General features: G+C 45.1%; 1 protein-coding gene across 2 annotated transcripts in view; it reads left to right on the top strand.

Annotated features, from left to right (window-relative positions):
• GLRX3 (glutaredoxin 3) overlaps positions 1-24,764 on the top strand; it is a 191,025-nt gene extending 166,261 nt beyond the window's left edge. Inside the window, exons 8-11 of one of the 2 annotated variants that reach the window (XM_078643492.1) lie at positions 572-624; positions 13,738-13,777; positions 13,878-13,970; positions 24,394-24,764. In XM_078643492.1, coding sequence (XP_078499618.1) covers positions 572-624; positions 13,738-13,777; positions 13,878-13,970; positions 24,394-24,444 — 237 coding nt within the window. In that variant the 3' untranslated portion in view covers positions 24,445-24,764. The remainder of the gene's footprint in view (positions 1-571; positions 625-13,737; positions 13,778-13,877; positions 13,971-24,393) is intronic. The other variant, XM_078643493.1, reaches the window with a different exon arrangement.
• The last annotated feature ends 513 nt before the right edge of the window (positions 24,765-25,277 follow it).

Raw genomic sequence — 25,277 nt, 5'->3', positions numbered from 1 at the left:
TAAACGAAAACTTGATATTTTTACGCCTCTCTAATTAAAGGCAGGGGCAAAAGGTGATGAGCTGTGCTACCCATCTCTCAAACCAATATGGCCACCTTGCAATGGAGGTGATGGTCCCTTTGTCCCAGTCACCCCGGGCAACTATGGATGCTATGTAGCAGGTACTTTCAGGGCATGGAGATTAGTGTTGCAATAATTGTATGATGCTTTGGAGATGGCCTCTGGGAAGGAGACCAGGGGAGCTCTGTCAAGAGGCCGGGGGACCACAGAGCCGCTGTCAGTGCCACTGGCCACCGGCTGTTCCCCCATGCTCCTGTAGCCCTGAGAGAGAAAAATAGGGCCGCCGAAGATCCCTATCGGCTATCTAGCAATTTAAATATTTGGCTGAAATCCAGCTTTAGTTGAGATTTCTTCTTTTTAAGCTATGTTGTCACGAGGGCATACTTACAAGCCACGAATTTGAATCTCTTTGCTTGATCACAGAAAGGAAGATATGATCATAATATGGGTTTTTAGAACTAGAAAGACATCTGTGGCTCAAAGGGCTAATTTCTGTATTTGTTCTTTTCAGATGGCAAAATGTGGATTCAGCAAGCAAATTTTAGAAATACTAAACAATTCTGGGTATGTATTTGCCATATTAGGCTGTCTCTACAGGTGTATTGTATAGTGTAAAATTATGTCCTTTTGGATTGAGAGATCATTGATGTTAATGTCACTCTTGTAGCACACTTATCCAAACAACTTTATCTATTTATTAGGTATCACCCGGTCAATTGTTTTTTATGTTATGCATGTGTTATCAAGAAAGTACACTTGTGTTTATATGCGTACTTGTGCCTATCAAATTACATAGGCACCATATTTTGATGGAGATGAATCTAAAACGAAGTAGCACCACAAATACCCCCCCCCCCTTTTTTGTAAATAAAACATTAAAACCGCTCACGTTTTTTTTTTTTTTGGGTGGGGGGGGGGGGCGGGTGTAGGAAACATGGGGCAAGGGTTGAAGGGTCAAGGCTGATTTGCATATGGCCATGTCTGACCTGGGGTGGTGTGGAGTGCAAAAAAACGATGGATTTAGGCCCAGATCTCTGTACTGGGGTGAATGTATGACATTGTTCTACATTCTGTCCATCAACTGTTATTTTTGCAAGGGATGGAAGCATCCTAGGGGTGCAAGTGGAGGGATGTAAAATGGGGCATGGGTGCGGGTAAGCAACACATGCACACGGTGGGGGAAGCAAAAAGACGGGCATGTGTTGGAGGAGCGAAAAGCAAACCAGCAAGAGAGCAGCATGAAGCACAGGGGAGAAAATCGAACAGGCGGCAGAGTGAGCAATGTGTGGCTTGGGGGAGGGGGACAGGGGACAGCATACTGGTGAGAAAGCACTCTTTTTCGGGGGGGCTAGCACACAAGAGTGAGTGCATCCCAGAAAGGATTGAGTTGAAGCATACAGGAGAGAGAAAAAGCAACACTGTGCAGATGCAAGAAGAGAAGCACACTAGGGAGAATGCTGAGAAATACATGCATTCTCATGGAGTGCTTAAGATGAAAGCAAAAAGTAGATCACTAAAAGTGAGCAGTAGAAGGACAGAAGTAAACTGGGGAGGGACAGACAGGTGGAGAAGGGAAACCATTGAATAAGAAGCAGGCAAATAAAAGTGACAGTAAAGCCAACCAATGGTAAGCAATTGGACATGCTGCCTGCAACCCCTCTTTTTTCTTGAAAAGCCCACACTATGTCTTTTGCAACCAGACAGCTTGTGTTGTCTGGTAGGCTCGCCGTAAAAATATATATTTTTTAAAGCACATGGGTTTGGGGGGGGGGGTTTGAGGGGGTTAAACAAACTAAAAATAAAGACTGGGGAGGGGAAGAGGTGAGACACAGGACAAGAGGAAGTGAACAATATGGAGGTCAAGCACGAGGGGGAGAAAAACAACGTGAGTGACAGGAGAGAAGCACAAGGGAGAAAGAAAGCAACAGTGTGGGGGAAGAGAAACACATGAAGTAGACAGCTGGACAACACATAGTGTCTTATTAAGTGCTTAGGTAAAAATATATCTTTTTTTGTAAAAGTGACTGGTGGAAGCATTGAAGACTGAAAGTCAAAGATATGGCAAAGAGGCTATGGTCCAGGGGAGGTACAATCAAAAACTGGACAGGCTGGGATAAGGAAAACCTTTTAATAAAAAGCAAACAAATAAGAGTGACCGTAATCCCAACTAATGGTTGGGGAGCTGGATGCAGGTATAGCTATAGCTGCGGTGCATTCTGTGTGGAGGGAGGAGTGGAAAACCGGTGTATGAAGAAGAGAGCAGCACAGAGAGCAACATAGAACACAGGGAGACAGGATCACGCAAAGTAGACAGCTGGAAATCACATACACACTCAGAGTGGTTAATCAAAAATAAAATAAGTTCCCCAAAAGTGAGTAGTTTAAAGGTAGAAGTCAACCAATTGGAAATATGGTAAAGAGCCTATGGTCCAGGAAAGGGACATATGCAAAAGAAGCTCTGACCATGGAAGCCATTGAATAAGAAGCAAGCAAATGAGAACGACCATAAAGGTAACCAGTGGTAAACATTGGGCAGGCTGGAAGCCTCTCTGTGTTATTGGTAAGCCCGCAATAGGTCTTTTCCCGCCAGCTAGCTTGCCCTGTCTTGTAGGCTCATTTTAAAATCTGCTTCTTTTTGGACTTTACTAGGAACCTAAATAAAATGGCAACCGTTTCTGCAAACGCCTGTTTGTTGAAATGTCTTTCTTTTCTTTTTCTGTTAGGTTTAATCTATTTTCTTTTTAATTACAAGCACACTTTTTTGTGTGAAAACAACTGTACAATATCTTTATATGTTGTATTAGTATTTAAAAGTATCTTTAAAATGGGTTTTGCACAATAGCAATTTATGTTTAGAGTTCCTTTCTGTGCTTGCCCTGCAGTCTTGTGATAAATAAGTTTAAAAGGATTCTCATGTGCGCTACTTTGTTTTTGTTCTCACTCTTTTAAGTGATCGGTTGTGTGAGTTTTATCGAAAAATAGTTTACTGGTTTGCCCTCTTAGATTCTGCATCCTCTCATATTCACAACATATTGAACATACTAAATTGGCAATGTACGATTCTCACTGATCTTAATCAATGTGGAATATTAATGCCAATGTGCAGGAACGATGGAGCACTTCTTTCTAAGTATATAGGAGTCAATTTCTAGTTGCAAGTAAACACCTCAATAGTTACTGTTATGTGATATCTTCATTAATAACAAGACATGCTAACTTCTACTGTATTTTTCTAATGTAAACAAAATTAATTTTACATAAAACTAAGACAGCACTTTAGCACCCACCTCAAAGAAATGTCCTACATTACCCAAAATAACTCACTCAGTAAAAGAGAAATAAAAGAGAAAGGTGCTAAGTGGCCAAAAGGGCAATAGCTGGAAAGTACACACTGTTAAGAAGCCAGCAGCCTCTGCTCCTCAGATCATCAACTCTTTCATCCTCAGGAGAAAAGTTCCTCAGAAGGCAGGCTTCTTCCACAGAGCTTTGGGCTTATCTGGTTTCCTGAGTCAGCAAGAGGCCAGCTTTCCTGGCCCTCAGAGAAGCCTTGCAAGTCCAGAGTTTCAGGATGAAGGAGTCACGCTCTTCAGTTCTTCGCCAGGTACACAGGAATTATTTTTCATGCAGGTCATCTTCATCTAGCTCCGTTACAAACGGGCTCTCTGGCATGAGACTGTAACAATTTTTTATAAGATGAACCACGCTGATAATGGCAAGCCTTCCTAAACGATTCCCCCCCCCCACCCCAACCAAGTCCCCCACCCTCTCCTGCCTAACCTGTGCTAAGCCTCTTTTATTTTTTGGTTGATAGGGGTAGTTCGCACTTGAACCTCCATAACTTTTTGTCCACATAAGCCATCCTTGCCACATTTGCATCCATTTCCCTCCAATATCCTGGAGATTCTAAAGGTACCCTAGGTTTGTGGATTCCCCTGGTGGGTACAGAGAAAATAGCCAAAATATAGCAACATTTAGAATTTTTGGGGAAATAGGAAAGTAATACTCTGAACTAAAGTGTCTCCCCCCCCCCCCCCAAAAAAAAAATAGCTAACTGTTGAAATGGAGAAATATTGCAAATGAGTAGGGAAAACCAGCCATTTGTGACAATTTTTTTATCTGCAACATATTGTCATGATGGCTGATTTACAAAAGCAATGTATTATGATGTTAGCTGAACCCTTTTGTTTGTGGGGATATATATAATGTTTATAGGATGTCCAAGAATCCAAGGTACTCAGAGCAAACAACTGAGCTGCACCGTACAATGGTGTATCATTGTGTACAGAGTATACACCAGTTCATATGGTGAAATAGAGTGAAAAAGGTATCAAGATAACGTATGTATTTCTGAAATGGGCCCTCTTTTGCGACGATTGTAACTCCAGTGCAGTATTTGCGCCGAAGACCCTGAGGGTAAGACAGTGACAGTGAATAGCCCACCATACCATGCAGGGTCAAAAAAATATACAATCACTTTGGGATTTGAGCCTGTCCAGCGACTCGGAGGAGAAAGTCGCAGAAGGTCCAGAAGGGGATGCCAAGGTACAGATGGTACATGCCGATAAAAGGACCAAGAAGATGTTGAAAATAGAGGCTGGGGACACTGCATCTTTAAAGCTGATGGGCGAAACCCATAAATCGAAAGTTAAGACCTTGAAGACTACGTTGGCGTCTAAACATTTGGCGACCACAAGTAAGTTCATATAGGAAGACACCATTGAATCCTTTGAGGAGAACAGTGCAGCAGTACAGACGCTTGACAGATGTAAGATGTCTAAGGACAGTCTACGACAGGACGCTCCGGCGTCGAAACAGGAGAGGTCTATGTTGGGAACGACAAAGCTCGGCGAACACGTGGTCGGTTAAGGAATCGCCAACTAAACGAACCCCCGGATAGATAGACTGCAAACCCCAAGAGACAGAGATCGAGAGGAAGAGGAGAAGACTTGAGGCCGAAATGGCTAAAAAGCAAAAAATGCTAAAGAGCACAAAATGCCGTAATGGCTAAAAATCAAAGATTTTGACGAAAGTCAGAAGAAATATCATATACCAATATGACATCAAAAGAACAGACGGACGAAGACCTCGGAACTAGGCCCTCAAACCCCAGAGCCTCAAAAGGAACAAGAAGAGGAAAACTTTGAGGAACAAGGAGAGGAACAAGTGCAGCAGTACTCTGAGTCTTCAGAGTACTAGGAATTTGAATGGCAAGACCTAGAAACAGAGGAAGGAGTTGAAACGTATCCTTCAAGACCTTAACCACCAGATGACATTGGTATCTATAACCAAGTTATAAAGAAGGCAGCTGATAAATATGAAGTAAAACTTGAAGAGGAAAAGCCACAATCATGTTTTCTGTTAGAATCTCTTATACCAACCCAATCACGTAGTCCATTCTTGCCAATGCTCCCAAGTGTTTTGAACCATGGGAAAGCTGTCTTCAACGAACCAACTACATGCAAGCTGGTAGCACCCAGGGCTGAGAAGAAATACAAGCTTTCTTTCAAAGAACCTAACTACATAAAGGGATTTCTCCCTTCAGTCTCCATAATAACTTCTACGGCGAGTAAAAGAGCCAATGTCCCAAGCACCTCAAACCTCCTTCAGATCGGGAAAGTAAGATGCTGAACCTCATAGGACGGGAAGTGGATAGGAGTGCGGCAATCCAGAGGCAAATAGGTAACTCTAATTCACTGCTAAATCACCATGCCTACCAACATGGGGAGGAGACAGGTAAGCTAATGAAACACCTGCCGAAGCAGTACCACAGGAGTGCATCTCACTTGGTGGAAGATGGTAAAAACATCGTAAGTACCTACCTAAAATATACAATGAATGTGTCTGAAACATCAGGAAGACAAATGATGATTGAGATCACAGAGAGGCGCCACGCCTGGCTAAGAATCTACGGTTTTAAACCAGAGGTACAAGCCAATATACTCAATGCATCCTTCAATGGAGAACAGCTAGTTGGGAGTGCAGTGTATGACATCCAGAACCACCTAGAAAAAGATAACAAGAGCGCAAAATCAATGGGAGCTCTGCGGTTCAAAGGCAACATGCAAAGAGGATTCGTTCCATCAAAAAGACCAAAAGGAAGCAATATCCCATCAATCCTACCAGTCTTTTCCTGGGCGTTAACCAGTCAGACAACAGCAACAAACCCAGAGCTGGCAGTACCTAAAGGGTTAGCAGTAATTTCGCGAATGTCCATGCGAAAGAGGACCACCACAAGGGGAAAGAGTCCACCAGCTTACTTCACATTATTCGCGAAATGCACCCCGAAAACTCCATAAACAATAACAAGGATGCAAACAAAAGAACTTCTACACTTAACACCACTAAGAGGCAGATTACGAACAATTCTCAAAGAATGGAAGAAAATCACCACAGGCAAGTGAATTCTAAAACTAATACAATTTGGATGTTGCATAGGATTAATGAAGGTACTTCCTATCAAGATCCCAAAGAAAAGAGTACATTTGAGACAGGAGGTAGCCCTCCTACTCAAGGAAGTGAAGGAGTGGAAGACAAAAGAGGCTATAGAGTTTGTGCCAAGAAAGGAAATAAATAAGGGAAAACTACTCAACATACTTCTTAAATCCAAAGGTAGATGGGTCGCTCAGACCAATCCTAAACCTCGGATTTCTACACAAGTTCATATGAACTAGCAAGTTCAAAATGGCCACACTGCAGGAGGTAATACCACACATTCAAATAGGGGATTTTATGGCCACAATAGATCTAAAAGACACCTATCTACACATGAATGCAAATGACAAAAGATTCCTCAGATTCATGGTGTACAAGGAACAATAACAGTTCACGGTATTGGCCTTTGGGATAAAATCAGCACCAAGAGTATTCACAAAGTGCCTAGCAATTGTAGCAGCACACTTATGGAGACTGGGAATACACGTCTATCCCTATCTGGACAACTGGCTGGTAAAGGCAAATTCATACCAGAAATGCAAACCACATCCCCAGACCCGGAACAAGAAAAGATCTTCCTAGGTGCAAAATTAAATACTGTAAACAGGAAAGCCTTCCGAAGAGAGTAAACACTCTTCTGAAAGAGACACAACTCTACCAGAAGGGGCAATCTGACAGTGAGGATGGTAGGGAAGCTGATGGGAATGATGGCATCTTGCATCCTTTTAATATTGCACACAAGGCTTCACATGAGACTACTTCAGGAATGGTGCAAAATCAATGGTCACAGTCAACAGGGAGTTGGGAAGATCTAGTGGTTGTCACGCAGAAAATAGTGGAAGAAATAGTGTGTTGGAACAAAGCACATATACTGCAAGGAGGGACATTTACACAGCCAACACCTACAGTAACCATATCTACGGTTGCCTCGCAGAAGGGATGGGGGGGCACATACAATCAACCTCAAGGTCAGAGGCGTCTTCAAGGACTAGGATGCAGTACAACACATCAACTTCCTAGAACTAAAGACCGTTTTAATAGCCTTAAAAGCTTTTCAGAAAGACTTCTGGGGGAAATCTATATCGATCCTAACAGACAACACAAACACCCTGTTTTATGTAAACAAACAAGGAGGGATACACCCAATGCCACTGTCAAGACTAGTACAAGCGATATGGCTCTGGGACATCCAAAAGAAAATGCACATGGTAGCGAGCCACCTGCCGGGGAACGATTATACAGAAGCAGGCAGACTAATCAGACCAGCTTCATGGTCTAATCTGTGGGAACTGAACCAAACAGTACTCTCAAAGATCTTTCATAAATAGGAACTCCAGAAATAGATCTCCTCGCAACTCCCTGGGACGATAAATGCTAACACGTTGCCTCCCGAATACAGTGCTAGCAATCACTCTGGAATACACTGTCTATAAACTGATCTGGGAAATTTGCTTGCACTTTCCCCTCAATACCACTACTCTACAAGGTGATCAGCAAATGCAACAACTGCAGCATGACACTTATACTGATTGCTCCACAGTGGGCAAGACAGACGTGTTTCTCAGAGCTCATAAACGTGGCATAGGGTAGGTTTTACGGACTACCACTCAGACAAGACCTGCTGTCTATGGAAGGAGGAAATGTTTTCCATCCAGAACCAGAGTCCTTAAGTTTAAAAACATGGCTCTTGAAGACTGTTTGGGCACTTAAAACTACCCAAAAGAATGACAATCTGGAAGGAGGCAAGAAAACCAACAACTAGGAAATCTTATTCTGCAAAATGGAAAATATACTTTCTGTGGTGCAGACAAGAGGGAGTCAAGAATATATAGGGAAAAACACAGTTTTAAGTTAGTTATAACACCTTTCAGGATGTAAACTAACCTATTCATCTCTGAAGGTGCATTTGGCAGCAAAAGTGGCATACACTAGAGGGCACATGGGAAGAGGTTTTTTCAATTCACCAGTCATCAAACGTTTTTTGGAAAAAGCAAAGAGAATTGCACCACCAAAGAGGGTACCTGCTCCAGAATGGAATCTTAATATAGTGCTCACACAGTTAATGAAAGCACTTTTCGGACCATTACATAAAAGCTCTTTCCAAATGCTCACGCTAAAGACTGCTTTTCTAGTGGCCATTATTTAAGTATGCTGAGTTAGTGAGTTGCATGCATTCACATTCTAGGAACCGTACTTTGAGGTACACAAAGAAAAGATTGTCATGAGGACAGACCCTCAGTTCTTGCCAAAAGTCATCTCACAGTTTCACTTAATCAATTTATTTAGATACTAAGTTTCTTTCAGAAACCAAGGCCACTCTAGAAAGGACATTACACACCCTAAATGCAAGGCGACCAGTAATGTATTACACAGAGAGGACAAAGCCTCATAGGAAGACAAAGTAACTCTTTGTGTCATTTGCGAACAGTTTCCTGGGAAGACTAGTAGCAAAGAACTCAGTTGCAAGATGAATTGCACAAACCATACAATTGTACCATAAACAGGCAGGTTGTGACACTACAAAGGAGTCCTGGTACACACCCGGCAAGAAAGAAGGGAACTACTATCGCTTTCCTAGCTAAAATTCCACTGCAAAATATGTGTATGGCCGCAATATGGTCATCAGTGCACACTTTCACAAAACACTACTGGGTGGACATTCAGACAAACATGGAAGCACAAGTAGGACAAAGGGTCTTACAGCATCTATTTGCTTATCACTCATATTCAACCCAACCACCACTGTAGTAAAGACTGCTACACAATAAATGCACAGCATGAGAATCCAGAAAAACTTCACGCTGCAAACACCTTTAAATTCTTACTTGTCATGTAGTTTTGCAGCTTGAAGTATTTCTGAATTCATATGCGAACCCACCCTCTTCCACCAAGAAGATGAGCGAGAAGATGAGCGAACAGAAAAAAAGAATCTGAAGATGGCGACCAAAGGTGGAAGCTTCGAGAGGAAGCACGACAACGTCACAAGGTGCCTCAAATACAGGTATGTCGACGCCCACCTACAACTAACACAAAAATAGTGGAAGGACAAACTTTTTTTTATCACCAATTCCAGACTCAACCACTAGATGGCGGAATAATGCACAGCATGTGAATCCAGAAATTCTTCAAGCTGCAAAACTACACCGACAGTTAAGAATTATACGTTAGGTTTGGTAATAAGATCCTAACATATGCAAAAAAACAGAAATTCACTTACGAAACCACCGTTGAAATGTAGTTGTGGTTATAAAACAGAACCTAAAAACAGGAAGAATTTGAAAGCTCTTAGTCTTTAGATGCATATTTCATTATGTTTACGTCATATAGACGCTGAGCTGGTGCCTGGATACCCTGAGTTTGAAAGCTTCTTACAAATGGATTTGTTTGAGTGTGTGCTGCGACAGTTTGAACTCTTTATTGTAAAATGATTCCCCCTCACACTCTGATTTTGTCAATCCTGTTTTGCTTCATTTGCGCCTCTTTTTGTTATTTGTCCCACCCTTATTTCAGCTCATTGCTCTATCTTTTGAGGTCTTGCCTAAAACAGTGTGCATGCAATCACTTGCAAGAGATATTGTATACAATAAGGGGCGTGCAGCCCCCCATTTCCTACCATTCGTTGGCTTCACTAGCTTCTTATTTGCTTCCTCCTAATTGGCCAGCGCATGCTGGCTTCACTTTCTCCTTTTTCGCGTGGAGCATGGACCAAGTACTGATTGCTTCATCTTGATTACTGTCCTTCAGCTGCTTGTGCTGTGTTTGAGATACTATTTCCTTCCCCGTGTTGCTTCTTTCCAATTCCACCCATGCTGGTCTGTGTTGCTTCTAAATGTTGCTTCTTCATTGTTGCTCCTTCACCCTCCCATCCTCCCTTGCTGCCTTTTCATTTTGTTGCTTCTTCCCCTCCCACCCGCCCTTGTCCATGTTGCTTCTTTCCCTCCCCCCTGCCCTTGCCCGTGTTGCTTCATCCCCTCCCACCTGCCCTTGTCCGTCTAGCTTCTTCCCCTCCCACCCACCATTGTTGCTTCTTCCTCTCCCACCCGCCCTTGTTGCTTCATTTTGTTGCGTCTTCCCCTCTGACCCTTCCTTGTTGCTTCATCCCCTCCCACCCTCCCTTGTTGCTTAATCCCCTCCCACCCTCCCTTGTTGCTTAATCCCCTCCCTTGTTGCTTTATCCCCTCCCACCCTCCCTTGTTGCTTTATCCCCTCCCACCCTCCCTTGTTGCTTTATCCCCTCCCACCTGCCCGTGTTCCTTTATCCCCTCCCACCTGCCCGTGTTCCTTCATCCCCTCCCACCCGCCCTTGTCTGTTTTGCTTTATCCCCTCCCACCCGCCCTTGTCCGTGTTGCCTCTTCCCCTCCCACCTGCCCTTGTCTGTGTTGCTTCGTCCCCTCCCACCCGCCCTTGGCCGTGTTGCTTTGTCCCCTCCCACCCGCCCTTGGCCGTGTTGCTTTGTCCCCTCCCACCCGCCCTTGGCTGTGTTGCTTTGTCCCCTCCCACCCGCCCTTGTCCTTGTTGCTTTGTCCCCTCCCACCCGCCCTTGTCCTTGTTGCTTTGTCCCCTCCCACCCGCCCTTGTCCTTGTTGCTTTGTCCCCTCCCACCCGCCCTTGTCCTTGTTGCTTTGTCCCCTCCCACCCGCCCTTGTCCTTGTTGCTTTGTCCCCTCCCACCCGCCCTTGTCCTTGTTGCTTTGTCCCCTCCCACCCGCCCTTGTCCTTGTTGCTTTGTCAGCTCCCACCCGCCCTTGTCGCTTTGTCCCCTCCCATCCGCCCTTGTCTGTGTTGGTTTGTCCCCTCCCACCGGCCCTTGCCCGTGTAGGTTCGTCCCCTCCCAACTTCCCTTGTCCGTGTTGCTTTGTCCCCTCCAACCCACCCTTGTCCTCATTACTTCCCCCCTCTATCCCTCCCTTGTCTATGTTGCTTCGACCCCTCTAACCCGCCCTTGTCCATGTTGCTTCCTCCCCTCCCACCCGCCCTTGTTGCTTCATCCCCTCCCACCCGCCCTTGTTGCTTCATCCCCTCCCACCCGCCCTTGTTGCTTCATCCCCTCCCAACCGCCCTTGTTGCTTCATCCCCTCCCACCCGCCCTTGTTGCTTCATCCCCTCCCACCCGCCCTTGTTGCTTCATCACCTCCCACCCGCCCTTGTTGCTTCATCCCCTCCCACCCGCCCTTGTTGCTTCATCCCCTCCCACCCGCCCTTGTTGCTTCATCCCCTCCCACCCGCCCTTGTTGCTTCATCCCCTCCCACCCGCCCTTGTTGCTTCATCCCCTCCCAACCGCCCTTGTTGCTTCATGCCCTCCCACCTGCCCTCGTTGCTTCATCCCCTCCCACCTGCCCTTGTCCGTATTGCTTCGTCCCCTCTCACCCCTCTTTGTCCGTATTGCTTCGTCCCCTCCCACTCCTTCTTGTCCGTGTTGCTTCTTAAACCTCCCACCATCCCTATTCTGTGTTGCTTCTTAAACCTCCCACCAGCCCTTGTCCGTGTTGCTTCTGCCCCTCCCACCCCCCTTTGTCCGTGTTGCATTGACCCTCCCACCTGCCCTTGTCCGTGTTGCTTCTGAGCCTCCCACCCGCACTTGTCCGTGTTGCTTCTGACCCTCCCACCCGCACTTGTCCGTGTTGCTTCTGTCCCTCCCACCCACCCTTGTCCGTGTTGCTTCTGTCCCTCCCACCCACCCTTGTCCGTGTTGCTTCTGTCCCTCCCACCCACCCTTGTCCGTGTTGCTTCTGTTACTCCCACCCACCCTTGTCCGTGTTGCTTCTGTCCCTCCCACCCACCCTTGTCCGTATTGCTTCTGTCCCTCCCACCCACCCTTGTCCGTATTGCTTCTGAACCTCCCACCCACATTTGTCCGTGTTGCTTCTGAACCTCCCACCCACCCTTGTCCGTGTTGCTTCTGTCCCTCCCTCCCACCCGCCCTTGTTGCTTCAGTTGTCCGTGTTGCTTCTGTATGCCCACGTTGCTTCTATCCCTCCCACCCGCCATTGCCCACGTTGCTTCTTTCCTTCCCACCTGCCCTTGCCTGCGTTGCTTCTTCCCCTCCCACTCCCATTTGTCTGTGTTGCTTATTCCCCCTCCAGTTCCATCCTTGTTCGAGTTGCTCTTTCCCGTACACCAATCCGCCTTCCCGTTGTTCGTGTAGCATATTCCCTCCTACCCCAACACTCCAGTTGTCTGTGTTGTTTCTTACCTTACACCACTCTCCCTTCAGTTGTCAGTGTTGCCCAATTGACCCACCATAAGAAAAACAAGCATTTCAATGCAATAGGAATCACATTTACAATACTTTGAGCTATTGGCATTGTATATGACAATGTCTTTTATTTATGTGTTTTTAAAACCGATAAATAAAATGAATTGTCATTTACAATGCCAATAGTTTTAACTCTTGTAAATGCGAGACCTATTGCATTGCAAATGTGTTCGTGCTACAACTTTTTTTTTAAAACAGCAGGCAGGGCAAAGTTATTTGAGAAGATATTGCTCAGTCTGTAATTAAAGCCTACCGAGTAACAACACATGTAGTGGGGTGTCGCCATGGGAGGTTACAAAATACAGACAAGGCGGTACTAAGGAGGGACTACTAAGCCTATTGACCAATGAATTGCCACACTTTACAGTGAACAATGACACAAGCCAATGAAAAATGAGCGGAGAGTGGGCGAAGCTTCAAGTCCCTACCTGAACACAGCATGCCTCGCAGTGCATGCACAGCCCAGGCTTAACCTAAAAAAAAGTACTATAAAGCGGGCAATGCTGGCTGTATCCTATCGCTTCAAAAACATTTTTTTATAACTGTTAACCATGCTACACAGCAGCCGCATCCTCCAGAACATGCCTAAAAGATTTTGGCAAAGCCAATAGCTTCTGTATAAGCGAGAGCAGTGCTTTTTTGTCTTTGTGCCACCATTTTTCTAATATTTTCTCACCCTTTTCATAGCTCTTTTACTTTGTTCTCACATTCGCATAAGAATGCTCTTCCACTGCTTTTATTGGATTGTCTCACTTTTCACCACCTATGTGCGCTGTGTACTTTTCTGTTTCACCTTTTCTCAGGCTCATGCAGCAACCAGTTATGGGTTAAGATTAAGATTAAGCAGTTTAATGAGGTGAGAAGGTCTCTTTGCGCTATTTAATGCATCACTTTAAAGGTTTGCTCTCGGCCATGGTTGGGCATGCATGTTTTACATGTCGTTGAAAATAACCTCATAATTAACGCCAATTATTCTTGTTTCTTGTAGTGTTGACTTTGAAACCTTTGACATATTGGAAGATGAAGAGGTTAGTAAGGTTTGCTTATCAACTTTCTTTATCCTTCAGTTGTATATTTCTATATTCTAAGTTGATGTTAACGAGCCTATTGATAACATTTTCTCTTTAGGTACGACAAGGATTAAAAACGTATTCTAATTGGCCCACATTCCCTCAATTATACGTGAAAGGTGAACTTATTGGAGGACTGGATATTGTTAAGGTAAGACTAAAAGAATGTTAATTATCTTTAAACAGTATCAAACATTTTTTCCGCTCCTCTGTGCAAAATTCGCATTTTTGTAACTGTATTACTGTAAGCTCGCTTTAACAGATATAGATTTGCTGTTCATTTTACCTTTTAGCAGAGACCCTATTCTCCTAATTATTATTACTGATTCTTGATTATGGATGGCTGCATGTTAGTAGTATCTCGATTTTGCTTCCATCTTTTGAACTGCCAGGCTCCAGGAAATGGAACATTTAGTATGCATACTGAAAGTGTTGGCCGTACAATAGTCAATACTATTCCATATCTTTCCCAACAATTCTCTGGAGCTCATTTTAAGTGCAATGCGAGTATTGTGATTGCCACCTAGTGGTTGTTTTTTACTAGCTCTATTGTCTTCCATAGTTATTGGATAATACTTCATTAATACTTTAATAATACTTCAAATTCGGATTAAACAAAATACATTTTGCATATTGTAGGTCGGAACTTTCCAAAGATCTGAAACCAGGGTGCACTAAGGGCACCACACTCACTCCAGCCTTTACATCACTTCCGCCTGACAGCTGCGAGAACACCAGTCCTTTACTCCAGGCTTGGAATGCATAAACAGCACTCATTTCTTTTTTTTAAAACTTGCCTTCCTTTAGTTTTTCATGCAGTTTTTAAATGGGGCGGCAGGACTGTGTGCCCACTCCTCTGTCTCACTTGCACCACCTTTATCCCTTCTTTCCTCGCAGCCTCTGGATTCCTGGTAGTGTGTCCACCATCTTTGAACGTTTGAGTGAGTTCATACCCCTCCTCTTAGTGGCATAGGGCTGCACGTGTTCATAGCAAAGTTGCCTTATTTAGCTTTTTGGTTACCTTCCTGATTAATTGCTGAACTGCTGTATAAACTGCTCACAAAACTCCAGTCACAAACTTTTCGCCCCGGACACAATTCTAAGTCATAGGCCTAGTTTGGTAACGCTTACCCAGACTCCTTATTTGGCTAGGCCATTGTCTGGTCTGCACACTGTCTCGGAATCTTTGTCACCTTTAGTATGAGTGTGGAGAAAAGGCGACTAGGCATTTGAAGGAGTACACGCTATTCGCAGTACTGTCTGGTGCTTATTAAACCTCCCTCCTCCAGACCACCCACCTGCTGCCTGTTCAGTGTACTTCATAGTCTGTGGTGTCGGCAGCGAGGAGACCATGACTTTGGAATCTTTGGAGTTTGTCTGGTTTGCGCGGGACATGGGCGTTGGCGTGTGCCAGAGTTTCTGTGTAACTGTTCTCTGGATCCTTCCCGATTTGGCAGTTGCTGTCTGAGTATGGCGCAAAGGATGTCAAGGAAAACAAAAAATACTTGTACTTTACTTTAATTCAGGACACACAAGCTCATTCAGTTTTGTTTTAGAAAATGTAATCCCAAGGTTGCACTAAAATGAGTGAAAATATTCTTTACAGTCTGTCCAAAACACGTCAGTTCAGCATTATATTTTGCAGATGAGACCCTATTTCGTTCATTTTCCTTTATCTTTTTAAATATGAGGTTCTGCATCCATTTAACTGTTTCATTGCCATTATATGTACTGGATATCTAGCCGTGAATCTTCTTGTTCAATAATCCCATTGTTATGGATTATTGACCAGCTGAAACCCACTGCAGGAAAAATTTTACTGTTTAATTATCTCCCTTCCGTAAACCGAGCGGGGGGCTGCTTGGCAAAAATGTTTCTGTACTATGGGACTCAGTATGGAGGATAAGTAAAAGAAAAAAGACCTTAGCAACACAAAGTCAAATTTGCTACCCTGATCTGTTTTTTTTTTTGCCAGTATGCCTTTCCCTCTGGTTGTTTTTTCTGCGTTTACCAAAAAGTTAAAGATTCAAGAGGCTGGAAATTTGGGAAATGACAGTTTAATATAGGATAGCTGTCTTGGTACAACTGCAGATGGGAGAGCTGCTATAGATAGGTCTGTTGTGGTGTGTGGTCTTCACATGAACTTGGCTCCCTCAGTAATATGTGGCTCTAGAGAAAGCGTTTGACACAATTGGTTGGGATATCATAGTGTCACTTTACATGCCCATGCAAGAAGGAGGGTCAGGACAGGTAGGGTTATCTCGAACCGGTGGCTCGCTGGAGGGAGCCCACGGGAGGGATGTCCCCAGTCACCACTGTCCTTTTCACTTGTAAAGGCTGTATAGCTCACCACATGACGTATACATATTTTTACTTTCAAGTGACATACTACTGTATGTAGGGAGAACCTGCACACAGTGCTATGGATTTTTGAACGTTTTGGGCACAAAATTAGGCACATATGGATAGAGGTAAATCCTGTCTGTTCACACTGCACAGGGATGTCTAGGAACTCCACCCCACCCGACTTCACTGGAAAGAGCATTGCATGGGTGCTAGATACTTTCAGATATTTAGGAGTCAGCATATACAGAACATAAGGACATGGGGCATGTTGTTGAGGGGCAGTTGTGATGGAAATGGCACTTTCCCGAAGGCCACAATTCAGTTTTGGGATCGACTCCTGGTCTCTGTGATGGTTAAGGTGGCCCTAACTAAACTGAGCATTTGTTATATTTTTCGTCAACATTCCCATGCTGCTGCACAAAGACTTGCTTTCAAGCAGGAAAACATTTCTTTATGTATGAAACTAATTTCTTCTTGCCCCTAAAATGTTAAATGTTCAGCAAAATGAAGACATTGCTGATAGACAGAGTCAATACCTTTTGGTGAAAGGGGATGTTCGAAGAGATGAAGATGTTGTTTGTTATGTTGGTGGAACTTGGTATTGTGCAACAATTCACTCCCGAAGGGGTATCTTGGCGCTCCACTGAATTAGGATAAGACAACCAATCATAATAACCAGGTCATCAAACGTTTTTTGAAGGTATTGAAGTCTGAGCAAGTTCGAGGAAGCTTGTTCCAGTGGTGAGGGTAAATAAAAGAAACCTACCGGCCGCTGTATCTCAACGTGTGAGTGTGGCGGGGGCACAGCAGCTACTTATCCTTAGATCTAAGGTTTCTGCTAGGGCAGTAGTGAGTACGTTTCTCCCTTAGGTAAGCCGGACCTTTGCCAGCCAGAGATTTATGAACGAGTCAGAGAAATTTGAATAAAGATCATTTTCTCACTGGAAACTATGATTGAACACAGATTGATAAAAGTCAGTAGGGGACCACTCCCATTGCATCACCTTCCGGAGAACCCCTTGTCCAAACTACGAGAAGTTCTAGCTCTCTTGGCCAACGGATCAATATAAATGGTGCCAGCATCAGAGATCGGGACCGGCTTCCCTTGGCCCAGGACACTTGATGATGACATTAGATTTGCAGTATGTCCATTTCCTCATTCTTGTCCTAGAGTCCCACAAACGCTACCTACGGTTTCGGGTAGGCCAAGAGCATTTTAATTTCACTGTGCTCCCCTTTGGCCTCATCAGTGCATCTCTGGTGTTCACAAAGGTGATAACGGCGGGTGCATTGCATCTGCAGAGGTTGGGAATACCAGTCTTCCTGTATGTCAATGACTGGCTACTGAAGGTGAGCTTGCCTCAAGTAGTCTTAAGCCACCTTCACTCAACGTCTGACCTGTTGACATTGTTGAGTTTTTCATCAACATGCCAAAGTCACAATTGACTCCTTCGCAATGGCTACCCTTCATAGGAGCCACCCTTGGCACTGTGCTTTTCTGAGCTTTCCCTCCACCTCAACGAGTCCAGGACATTTGAGCTATGATCTTGATGGTTCAGCCCTTGGCTTGGTTCTCGGTGAGAGCGACGCTGGGGCTTCTTGGCCTCCTGGCTTCCTTCGTCCTACTCGTGGACTATGACAGATGGCTCATGTGAGCTCTGCAGTGGGTTCTGTAGTCTCAGTGGGCTCTGGACCAAGGGGACCTTTCAGAGTCACTGCATGTGTCAGAGGAGATTGCGAAAGACCTTCAGCAGTGGCTGCTTGGCCGCAGCTAGACCAGCAGCGGACCCCTCTCCTTCCCCACCAAGATCAATAAATGCAGTGTTGTTGTGGGTAATCCACCTGGGACATATGGAATTCAGAGTACTCTGGTCTCCGGTGGAAGCTCACCTCCACATTAACCTGCTGAAATTTGCAAGTGATTCACTTGCCACTGAAAGTGCTCTTCCCAACCATTAAGACGGAACAGGTGCAGATTCTCACAGACAGCACAGCTGCCATGTGGTATTGCAACAAACAGGGTAGCATGGAGTCGTAGCACCTACCTCTCCTACCACAGTACTGAAAAAGGATTAAATAAGACCAGGCTCAAGTCATCCGAGTGACCCTAAACTGGGCAAGGAGAGGCGAGGAGAGTGTGGTACCCAGAAATTCGTGCCAAGAGCATTTCTCCTCCGATCAGACTCTGACTTCTGGAGGACCTTCTCTGTCAGCAGCAGGGCCAGGTCCTGCATTGCGCAACTTATACCTCCGTGCATGGAGACTAACTGCAATTGATGGCGTTTGATCTCACTCCTGAGGTGATTGGTGTCTTCCTGGCAGTCAGGTGTCCATTGACCAAAACTGTTCACACAGGACGCTGTACGAAGTTTGTTGCTAGGTGTTCCCCCGTGACATTCAACTATTGAATACAAACATGCCTGACAACTTGTTATTGTGTGTGTCTTTAGCCCAGCAAGACCTTGCTGTGGCAGAAGTTCGGGGTTATCTTTCAGGTTTTTCTGTCCCAGATCAGCCATCACTTTTCAAAATCAACTGTTGTGATGCGTTTTTTTAAAGGGCTACTCCACATGTTCCCACCAACACCCTTTTTGACGCCGCAGTGGACCTTAGTTCGGTTCTCACCTACCGCATGTGCACTCCCTCTGTACTTGTGCATAGTTGTCATCTACACCTATTGACCATCAAAACTGTCTTCCTCATTGCCATTACCTTGGCAAGGCGAGTGAGTGGACTCCAGGCCTAGTCTGTCCAGCAGCCATGCACATTATTCTTCCTGGAATAATTTGGCCTTCGAACAAAAGCGGCATTCCTGCTAAAGGTAGTTACATCCTTCTGCGTAGGGCAGTCCACTGTGTGGGCTTTCTGCGCTCCACTCCACCACTCTAAGGAGGTGGAATGTCATCTTGACCCTATGAAGGCCCTGAGTTTTTATATTGATCAGACTAAAGATCATCATTTGGATGATCAGCTGTGTGCTTCTGATGCGAGAAAGTGGCAAGCGATGCAAAAGCTGTGTATTAAGTTCCACAATGGGCTGGCCAGAAATCATCCTCAAGAAGGCTTGTGCGCTCATTCCACCAGAGCGAAGGCTGCTAACACTGCACTGGCATGTGGTATACCAGTCTTGAACGCGTACCAGACTGCTATTAGGGCATCTCTTAACACGTTCACAAAGTACTATTTGCGTAGATAACCAGGGCAGTTGAAATGGGTATTTTTCCCGATCTATATATAGGATTTCCTAATCTGATCCATTCCACAGACCACCACCTGGGGAGGTATTGCTTTGGTATTTATTCACCATGTGAGTAATTTGCAATTAGAAGTCTGTATCAGAAGAGGTAACACATTTTCTGATAAATAGTCTGTCCTTTCCTCTACACCTACTACACGTACACAAATGTTGCTTACAATGTGAACGTTTCAGATAGACGGGTGAAGAAGTCTGTTTCGTTCGACATCAGTTAGGTGATCTAAGATTGCAGGTTGCTGACCCAGCAACAGGTGCAAATATATACTGGAAAGTCATCATTTTGAGATTTAATACAATAACTAATTCTTAAAATAAGTGTTTACTGGCAGTACAGTCAAAGAGCACAGTTTGTTTAGACTGCTCAATACTTTTTTTTTTTTTTACAAAGGATACACAACACCATAAGAGGAAGTCCATGTACTGCCTGACTCCAAAAATCTATCACTCCCCTATTACTTGCAGGTTCGCCAATGGAAGTGCAAGACTTAACCTGTGAGCTTCTCAAAGCCATTCCCACCCTAGCAGAAATGGTCTTTCAGATTGTCCATAGATGTGTGCTCCAGTATCGGGAATTAGATTTCGCAAATTTCCCGAAGTTATGCACCCTTGAAGGGTCCCATCCACATAGCGTCACCAAGCAGGTTGCTAAAATAGATGAGAAGGTAGGAGAAAGCATCTCTTCCTGTGTTTGCAGCACCCGTGAGCATTTGTAATTTTGCCATGGCCTACGGTGCAGTGAGCTCTGGATATTTCGATTCCTCCCTGCAGAAGGTTCCTTGACTTCCTAAGGGACCCCCAGAGCCACTAACAAGTGGTGCCCTCTGTCACGATAAGCTGAGCTGTCAGACTTGGCAATGGCAAACATAACAGTTTGGAGCTTCATGTTCCTTTCACCAGGTTGAGAGCTCTCAACATTGAAGGAAGCTGGAATCCGATTGTCTCTGAAAATCCTCCACGCTTTGTCCTTGCTAAGCCGTGGTGAAAAACAGAACAGCACTCTCGATGCCAGGATAGTGTTGTAGAGGACCATGGGCTGGGACTGCAGTTTTCAGGGGTCAAAAGAAACAGGAGGCAAGTGGATGCTCAATTCAGTGCATCAGAGTTCATGAAAGCACTGTTGTCCGAAGCCTAGGTGATCATGTTAGCTCTTGGTCATGTTAGCAATGAGAGCTAGCAGCTAGTCTTGTGTGTCTGCTGCCCATGAAAACGGCTGAAGATGTTAAACACAGGGTCACGTGTACCCGCAGGGTTGCCAGTTGTGGTGATGCCACCTAGCAGCTAAGCTACCTGGGACAACATGGATTTAAAAATCGTTATTTTATACATTTTTTGTAACTACTACTTAGGAGTAACTACAATTACCTGCAGTATGTTGTCTCTAATTATTAAACAAATCAAATATTAAGTATTTCTGTATCGCTCGGTAAGACCATCTTACCACCATATAATTGTATATGCTCTCTGCGAAGTGTTTTTTCCTTCCTTCAAAGCCCACTTTTTAAATGTGATTTCAGAATTGTATTTCCTTTTGCTTTTTATATAACGAAGTAATTTAAGTTCTTCCCAGGTATTGTTGTCTAATGCGAACATATTGCAAGCACTGAAAGATGCCAGTATTGAATATCTTGAATTATTTAGATCTTATTAGTGTGATACAGCCTGGAAATCAAGTCAGAAAAAATCTTGGACTATGCAAGAGTATAACAAAACGGTGAAATTTTCGCAGAAGTATGCGAATTACTGTACAGGCAGCACATACATCTGTTATTGTGGACAAATGATATTCTTGTAGAACAATTGCAGAGCTTAAGGTAAACTCAGACAGTATGCTGGGTTTCATTTGCTTTGAGGTGATGCACCAGTATTCTCCACAAGCCAGCCACACCATCATAAGACCGGCAGCACAGCACACACATAATGGAAATAAACTCTTGTTGGAAAACGAGGCACCATCTGTGAGGCCTGCACAAATTACATGACACATTTGTCCTTCACTGGGAACCAAACACCCTAGGGCAGCGCTTGACTCTCAGAGGGTAGGGTTGCAGAGCAGTCGGAGGCTTACTCAAGGGAGGTGGTGTGGGCTAGTAATCGCCATTTGCAGGTGCGCAAAAATAACACTCAATAATTGATTGTCCAGTCTCTACTTTGCTTTATAAAAGTAAGAGTACATTTATTAAACACACACACCTCTCAATACTATACACCAATTTACAAATATACATAAGCTGTTGGAATTACTTTGTGACATTGCATAACATCTCCACCCCTCCCGCAGGGGGGTGGGGGTCTAGTAGCACCACTCCCATGTATGCACATCATCTTGCCCCCAATGCAATTAGTTGTACCTATTCTGGAGCGAGGGCCCTGCGCACTGGCACCATCCCAGTGGCGTCCCCCTCCCATTACCTCAACAAGCATTAAACAGGGATACACCTGCCTTGGTGACACATAACCCTGACCAAGCATCTCCTACTGACCCTAAAGTATACACCTCTACATCTTAAGGGCTAACAGTCTGGGGTCTTCGCCTAAGCGCAGCAGCAAGACTACATGTTTACGTCCACTTTAGAATGACAGTACTCAGCTCATTTGGATATCAATAACAATGCATTGCAATTACAGCCCCTAAAGGCATCACAGATGATCACAGGATTAAGTTGTAAATACCGTCAGACACCCTAGCAGGAGTGTCTAGCCACTTAAATCCACTTTGCTTGTGACATCACCTTACACCAGTACGTCACATTGAACCTCAGTCCCTCTAAAAGAAATAACCATTAATAAATGCATTTCAGTGCAATTACGCCATTTCACCTCCAGGGGATGCCCTTCTCGAGACATCTCCAACTCAGCCCTTCAATCTTTGATGCACTTCTCAATGAACCCCCAGCTGTAGAACAAAAGTTCCAGCCTAGGAGGTGATGCAATCTTCGCTGAGAGTTGAGGGGTTATTCTTTTTAAATCCTCAAGAAACTTAGGGTGGGACTTAGCTTTGTGCTGGGGGCGAGACTGGGCTGCTCCAGCAGCTCCCCCCAGCTCCTTTTGACACTCAAGGGTGACCCCTCTCCTCTGGGGGCCACCAAAATGCCAAAAACAATCCATTCCTCATGCCTTGCAAGGCATCACGGGGCGCTTCATGCTCCTGCCGCTTTCTGGGGCCTCATGGGGGGCCCGGTCCCACCCGGACCCCCGGGTAAGGGTAGGCGACGCGGGGAGCCCACATCCGGCTGCTCCACGCTTCCTTGTCGACCCTCTTCGACCCCTGGCTCCTCCTTCCTTGTCCGGGGCCCCGGTCCCACCGGGACCCCCGCAGGCTCTCCACGTTGGAGGGCAGTCCCCGGGACCTGACCCACCCGGGGGCCTTTCCTGGACCAGCGGCGGAGCCTCACGCGCTTCGCCGTCAGGGGGCCACAGGTCCAAGGTCTCTCACCTTCTGGGGGCCATATCTCAGCCCCTGGAGGTCCGATCTGCCCCATGTTCGCATCTTCTTGCTCCTGGCGGCGCCACCAGCCACTGGGAGCACTCTCCGGGTCTCCAAGAGGGTGCACTCTGCAGGGAGCGGCCTGCACGGACTCCCTGCACCAGCCTTTCGCCTGGCTCTCCTCCTGCGCCTCTCTTCTCCCTGCGCAGAGGCCCCTGCTTCTGCGCACCGGTGCTGGGCGCTTCTTCTGGTGCGGTTAGGGGCCTGGGTGACAGTCAGGGGGTCTATCCTTCCAACTGCCCATTGCGAGGCTCCGGCACCTTCCACCTCAGCAGACCACACCCCAGAGAGAGCTTCTCTTCCTGTGCAAGTACTTTTTAAAAGTTGAGTAGGGGGCTGGCAGGAAGTCTCTGTGTGTCCTATCAAACAGCGACACATCACTTCCCTGCCCATGCTCCCTCCTCCTTGTCCAGCCTCTGGGTTGTTCAAACATGGCGTCGTCCAGTGTCTCTGGCCACATGGCCTCTGAAACCCAACTCCTTCCCCCCTCACTGCCTTCACATGAGGCAACCTGGTGCCTGGCACCCAGCGACAGCAGTTGATGGATTGGCTTTTAGCTCCACCTATCTTTTCTCCTTGGAGGGAAGATCTTCGCTCTGGGAGGAAAGGTCATTAATCTAACCTGCCATGGCCAGATCCCAACCAGGGACTCAGAGAAATATGACATTTCTGGATGACCCAAAAGCAGTACAAATATGACTTTGGACTAAGCAGAATACTCATTTTCACATCTGCTACACTGTACATTAGTGCGTGTCTGGAATCTGTAGGCTTTGTGGAAGTTATTTTAGCCATGGGCCCCACATCCCCATAGGGAAATAATGAAGTAAAACACAGTAAGACACACTGTCTTTCCCTGGCATGTTCCTTTCAAGTGTATAACCTATTCCATGTCACCACCTAATTCTGCATAAGCCGGCCACGCCATTCATTCTGTAGCTGCTCCTGGACTGCGCACGCTAGGAATCTCCCCTGCGCAGCCCCTACACGTGTGCACACGCATGTACATCTGTGTCTGCATGTAACCAGCACGGTGCCCCATACTCCAGCTGCTGCGCAGCGGCCTAGTCAAGCCAGGGGGATACCAGTAAAATCTCCATGCAGTCTACTTCATTATGAGTTCACTGTGGGTGAGTCCCAGATTATGAGGCTCCCCCACAGTAAAAGCTCAACAATTAGGTGCTCAAAAAGCAAAAAATCCAGGCGGCCCATAGTGTCAGAACTACCTTTTAACAACTCTAAGCACAGAAGGTGGTCTAACAGTAGGTACCATTCTGAATGTTGAACAATTATTTATAGTAAAAAAACATTCTTCGCTCTTCTCTAGGAATCCTATGAATCTGTGCAGGTCTGTAAACAGGTGTTTGATGAATTAAATACGATTGGCGATTTATTGTGTAAAATTCTGTTATGTATGTTAATACGTCTATATCGACAGGAGATGTTATTTTTGTTCACGGAGCTCTATGTTCTGCTTTGCCTCCATAGGAAATGAAAGAAAGTGGAGAATTGATATCTGTTCTAAAAGGTGAAAATTAAGCTACATTGACAAGAGTGCTCATGAGGAACCTGACGTGGCCGCTGCTGAAAAATGATTTGTAGTCTAAATACAATACTGTCCTTTTAACTGAATTGGGAATAAAAAGAATTTTGATTTTCTGCCGAAAGAACGTTGAACTTGTTGTTGTCATGTACATTTGATGAATATGCTTGTCATAATAAATGACTTGTGTTTCATTCTTTGAAAGGTCATGTAAAGTAAATACCGTGTGCCCATATCCATTGCAGATATTAAACTGCTCACATCATTTAACTTAATTAAATTTAAACTTAATAAAGTGTCTTATTGTTTTATTGAATCATTGTAAATTTTAGGATATACTCTTTAAATGCATCTGTCCTTCTCGAGAAACGATGTTCTTTTTCATTGCTCATCTGTTTGCAACTTATGGTTAGTTTATGTATATTTCATAAGAGCAGTCTTGCAGTGTTGGACTGGGACAGAAAACAGGCCGGGCAACAATTTAACTGTTGCCCTCCCTTAGTGAATGAGATAGCTAAAAAATGTAGTACATTTACAAATCAGGGCAGTTTTACACTTGTGAAGACATGTGGTATAAGTGGTTTGCAAGGTATAGGAGACGTCCTACGTTTGTGCTTGCTGTATGCAATGTGTGTGTGAATATCAGTGAAATAAACATTAAAACCAGCCCATCAGACCATAAAACATGCCCACAAACTGCTAAAAAAAAAAACTAGCCATACACTGATCTGTGAGATCAGCCCTTTGGACACTGCCAGATTGCCCTAAAGGCTAGTCCAACCCTACAGTCTTGCATCTATTCCCCTTTTCAATAAAGAATTTGCTTCTG

The sequence above is a fragment of the Lissotriton helveticus genome, chromosome 5_1, assembly GCF_964261635.1.
Source record: "Lissotriton helveticus chromosome 5_1, aLisHel1.1, whole genome shotgun sequence".
Lineage (NCBI taxonomy): Eukaryota > Metazoa > Chordata > Amphibia > Caudata > Salamandridae > Lissotriton > Lissotriton helveticus.
Note: the sequence above shows the minus strand (reverse complement) of the source record. Positions and strands in the feature narration are given on the sequence as shown.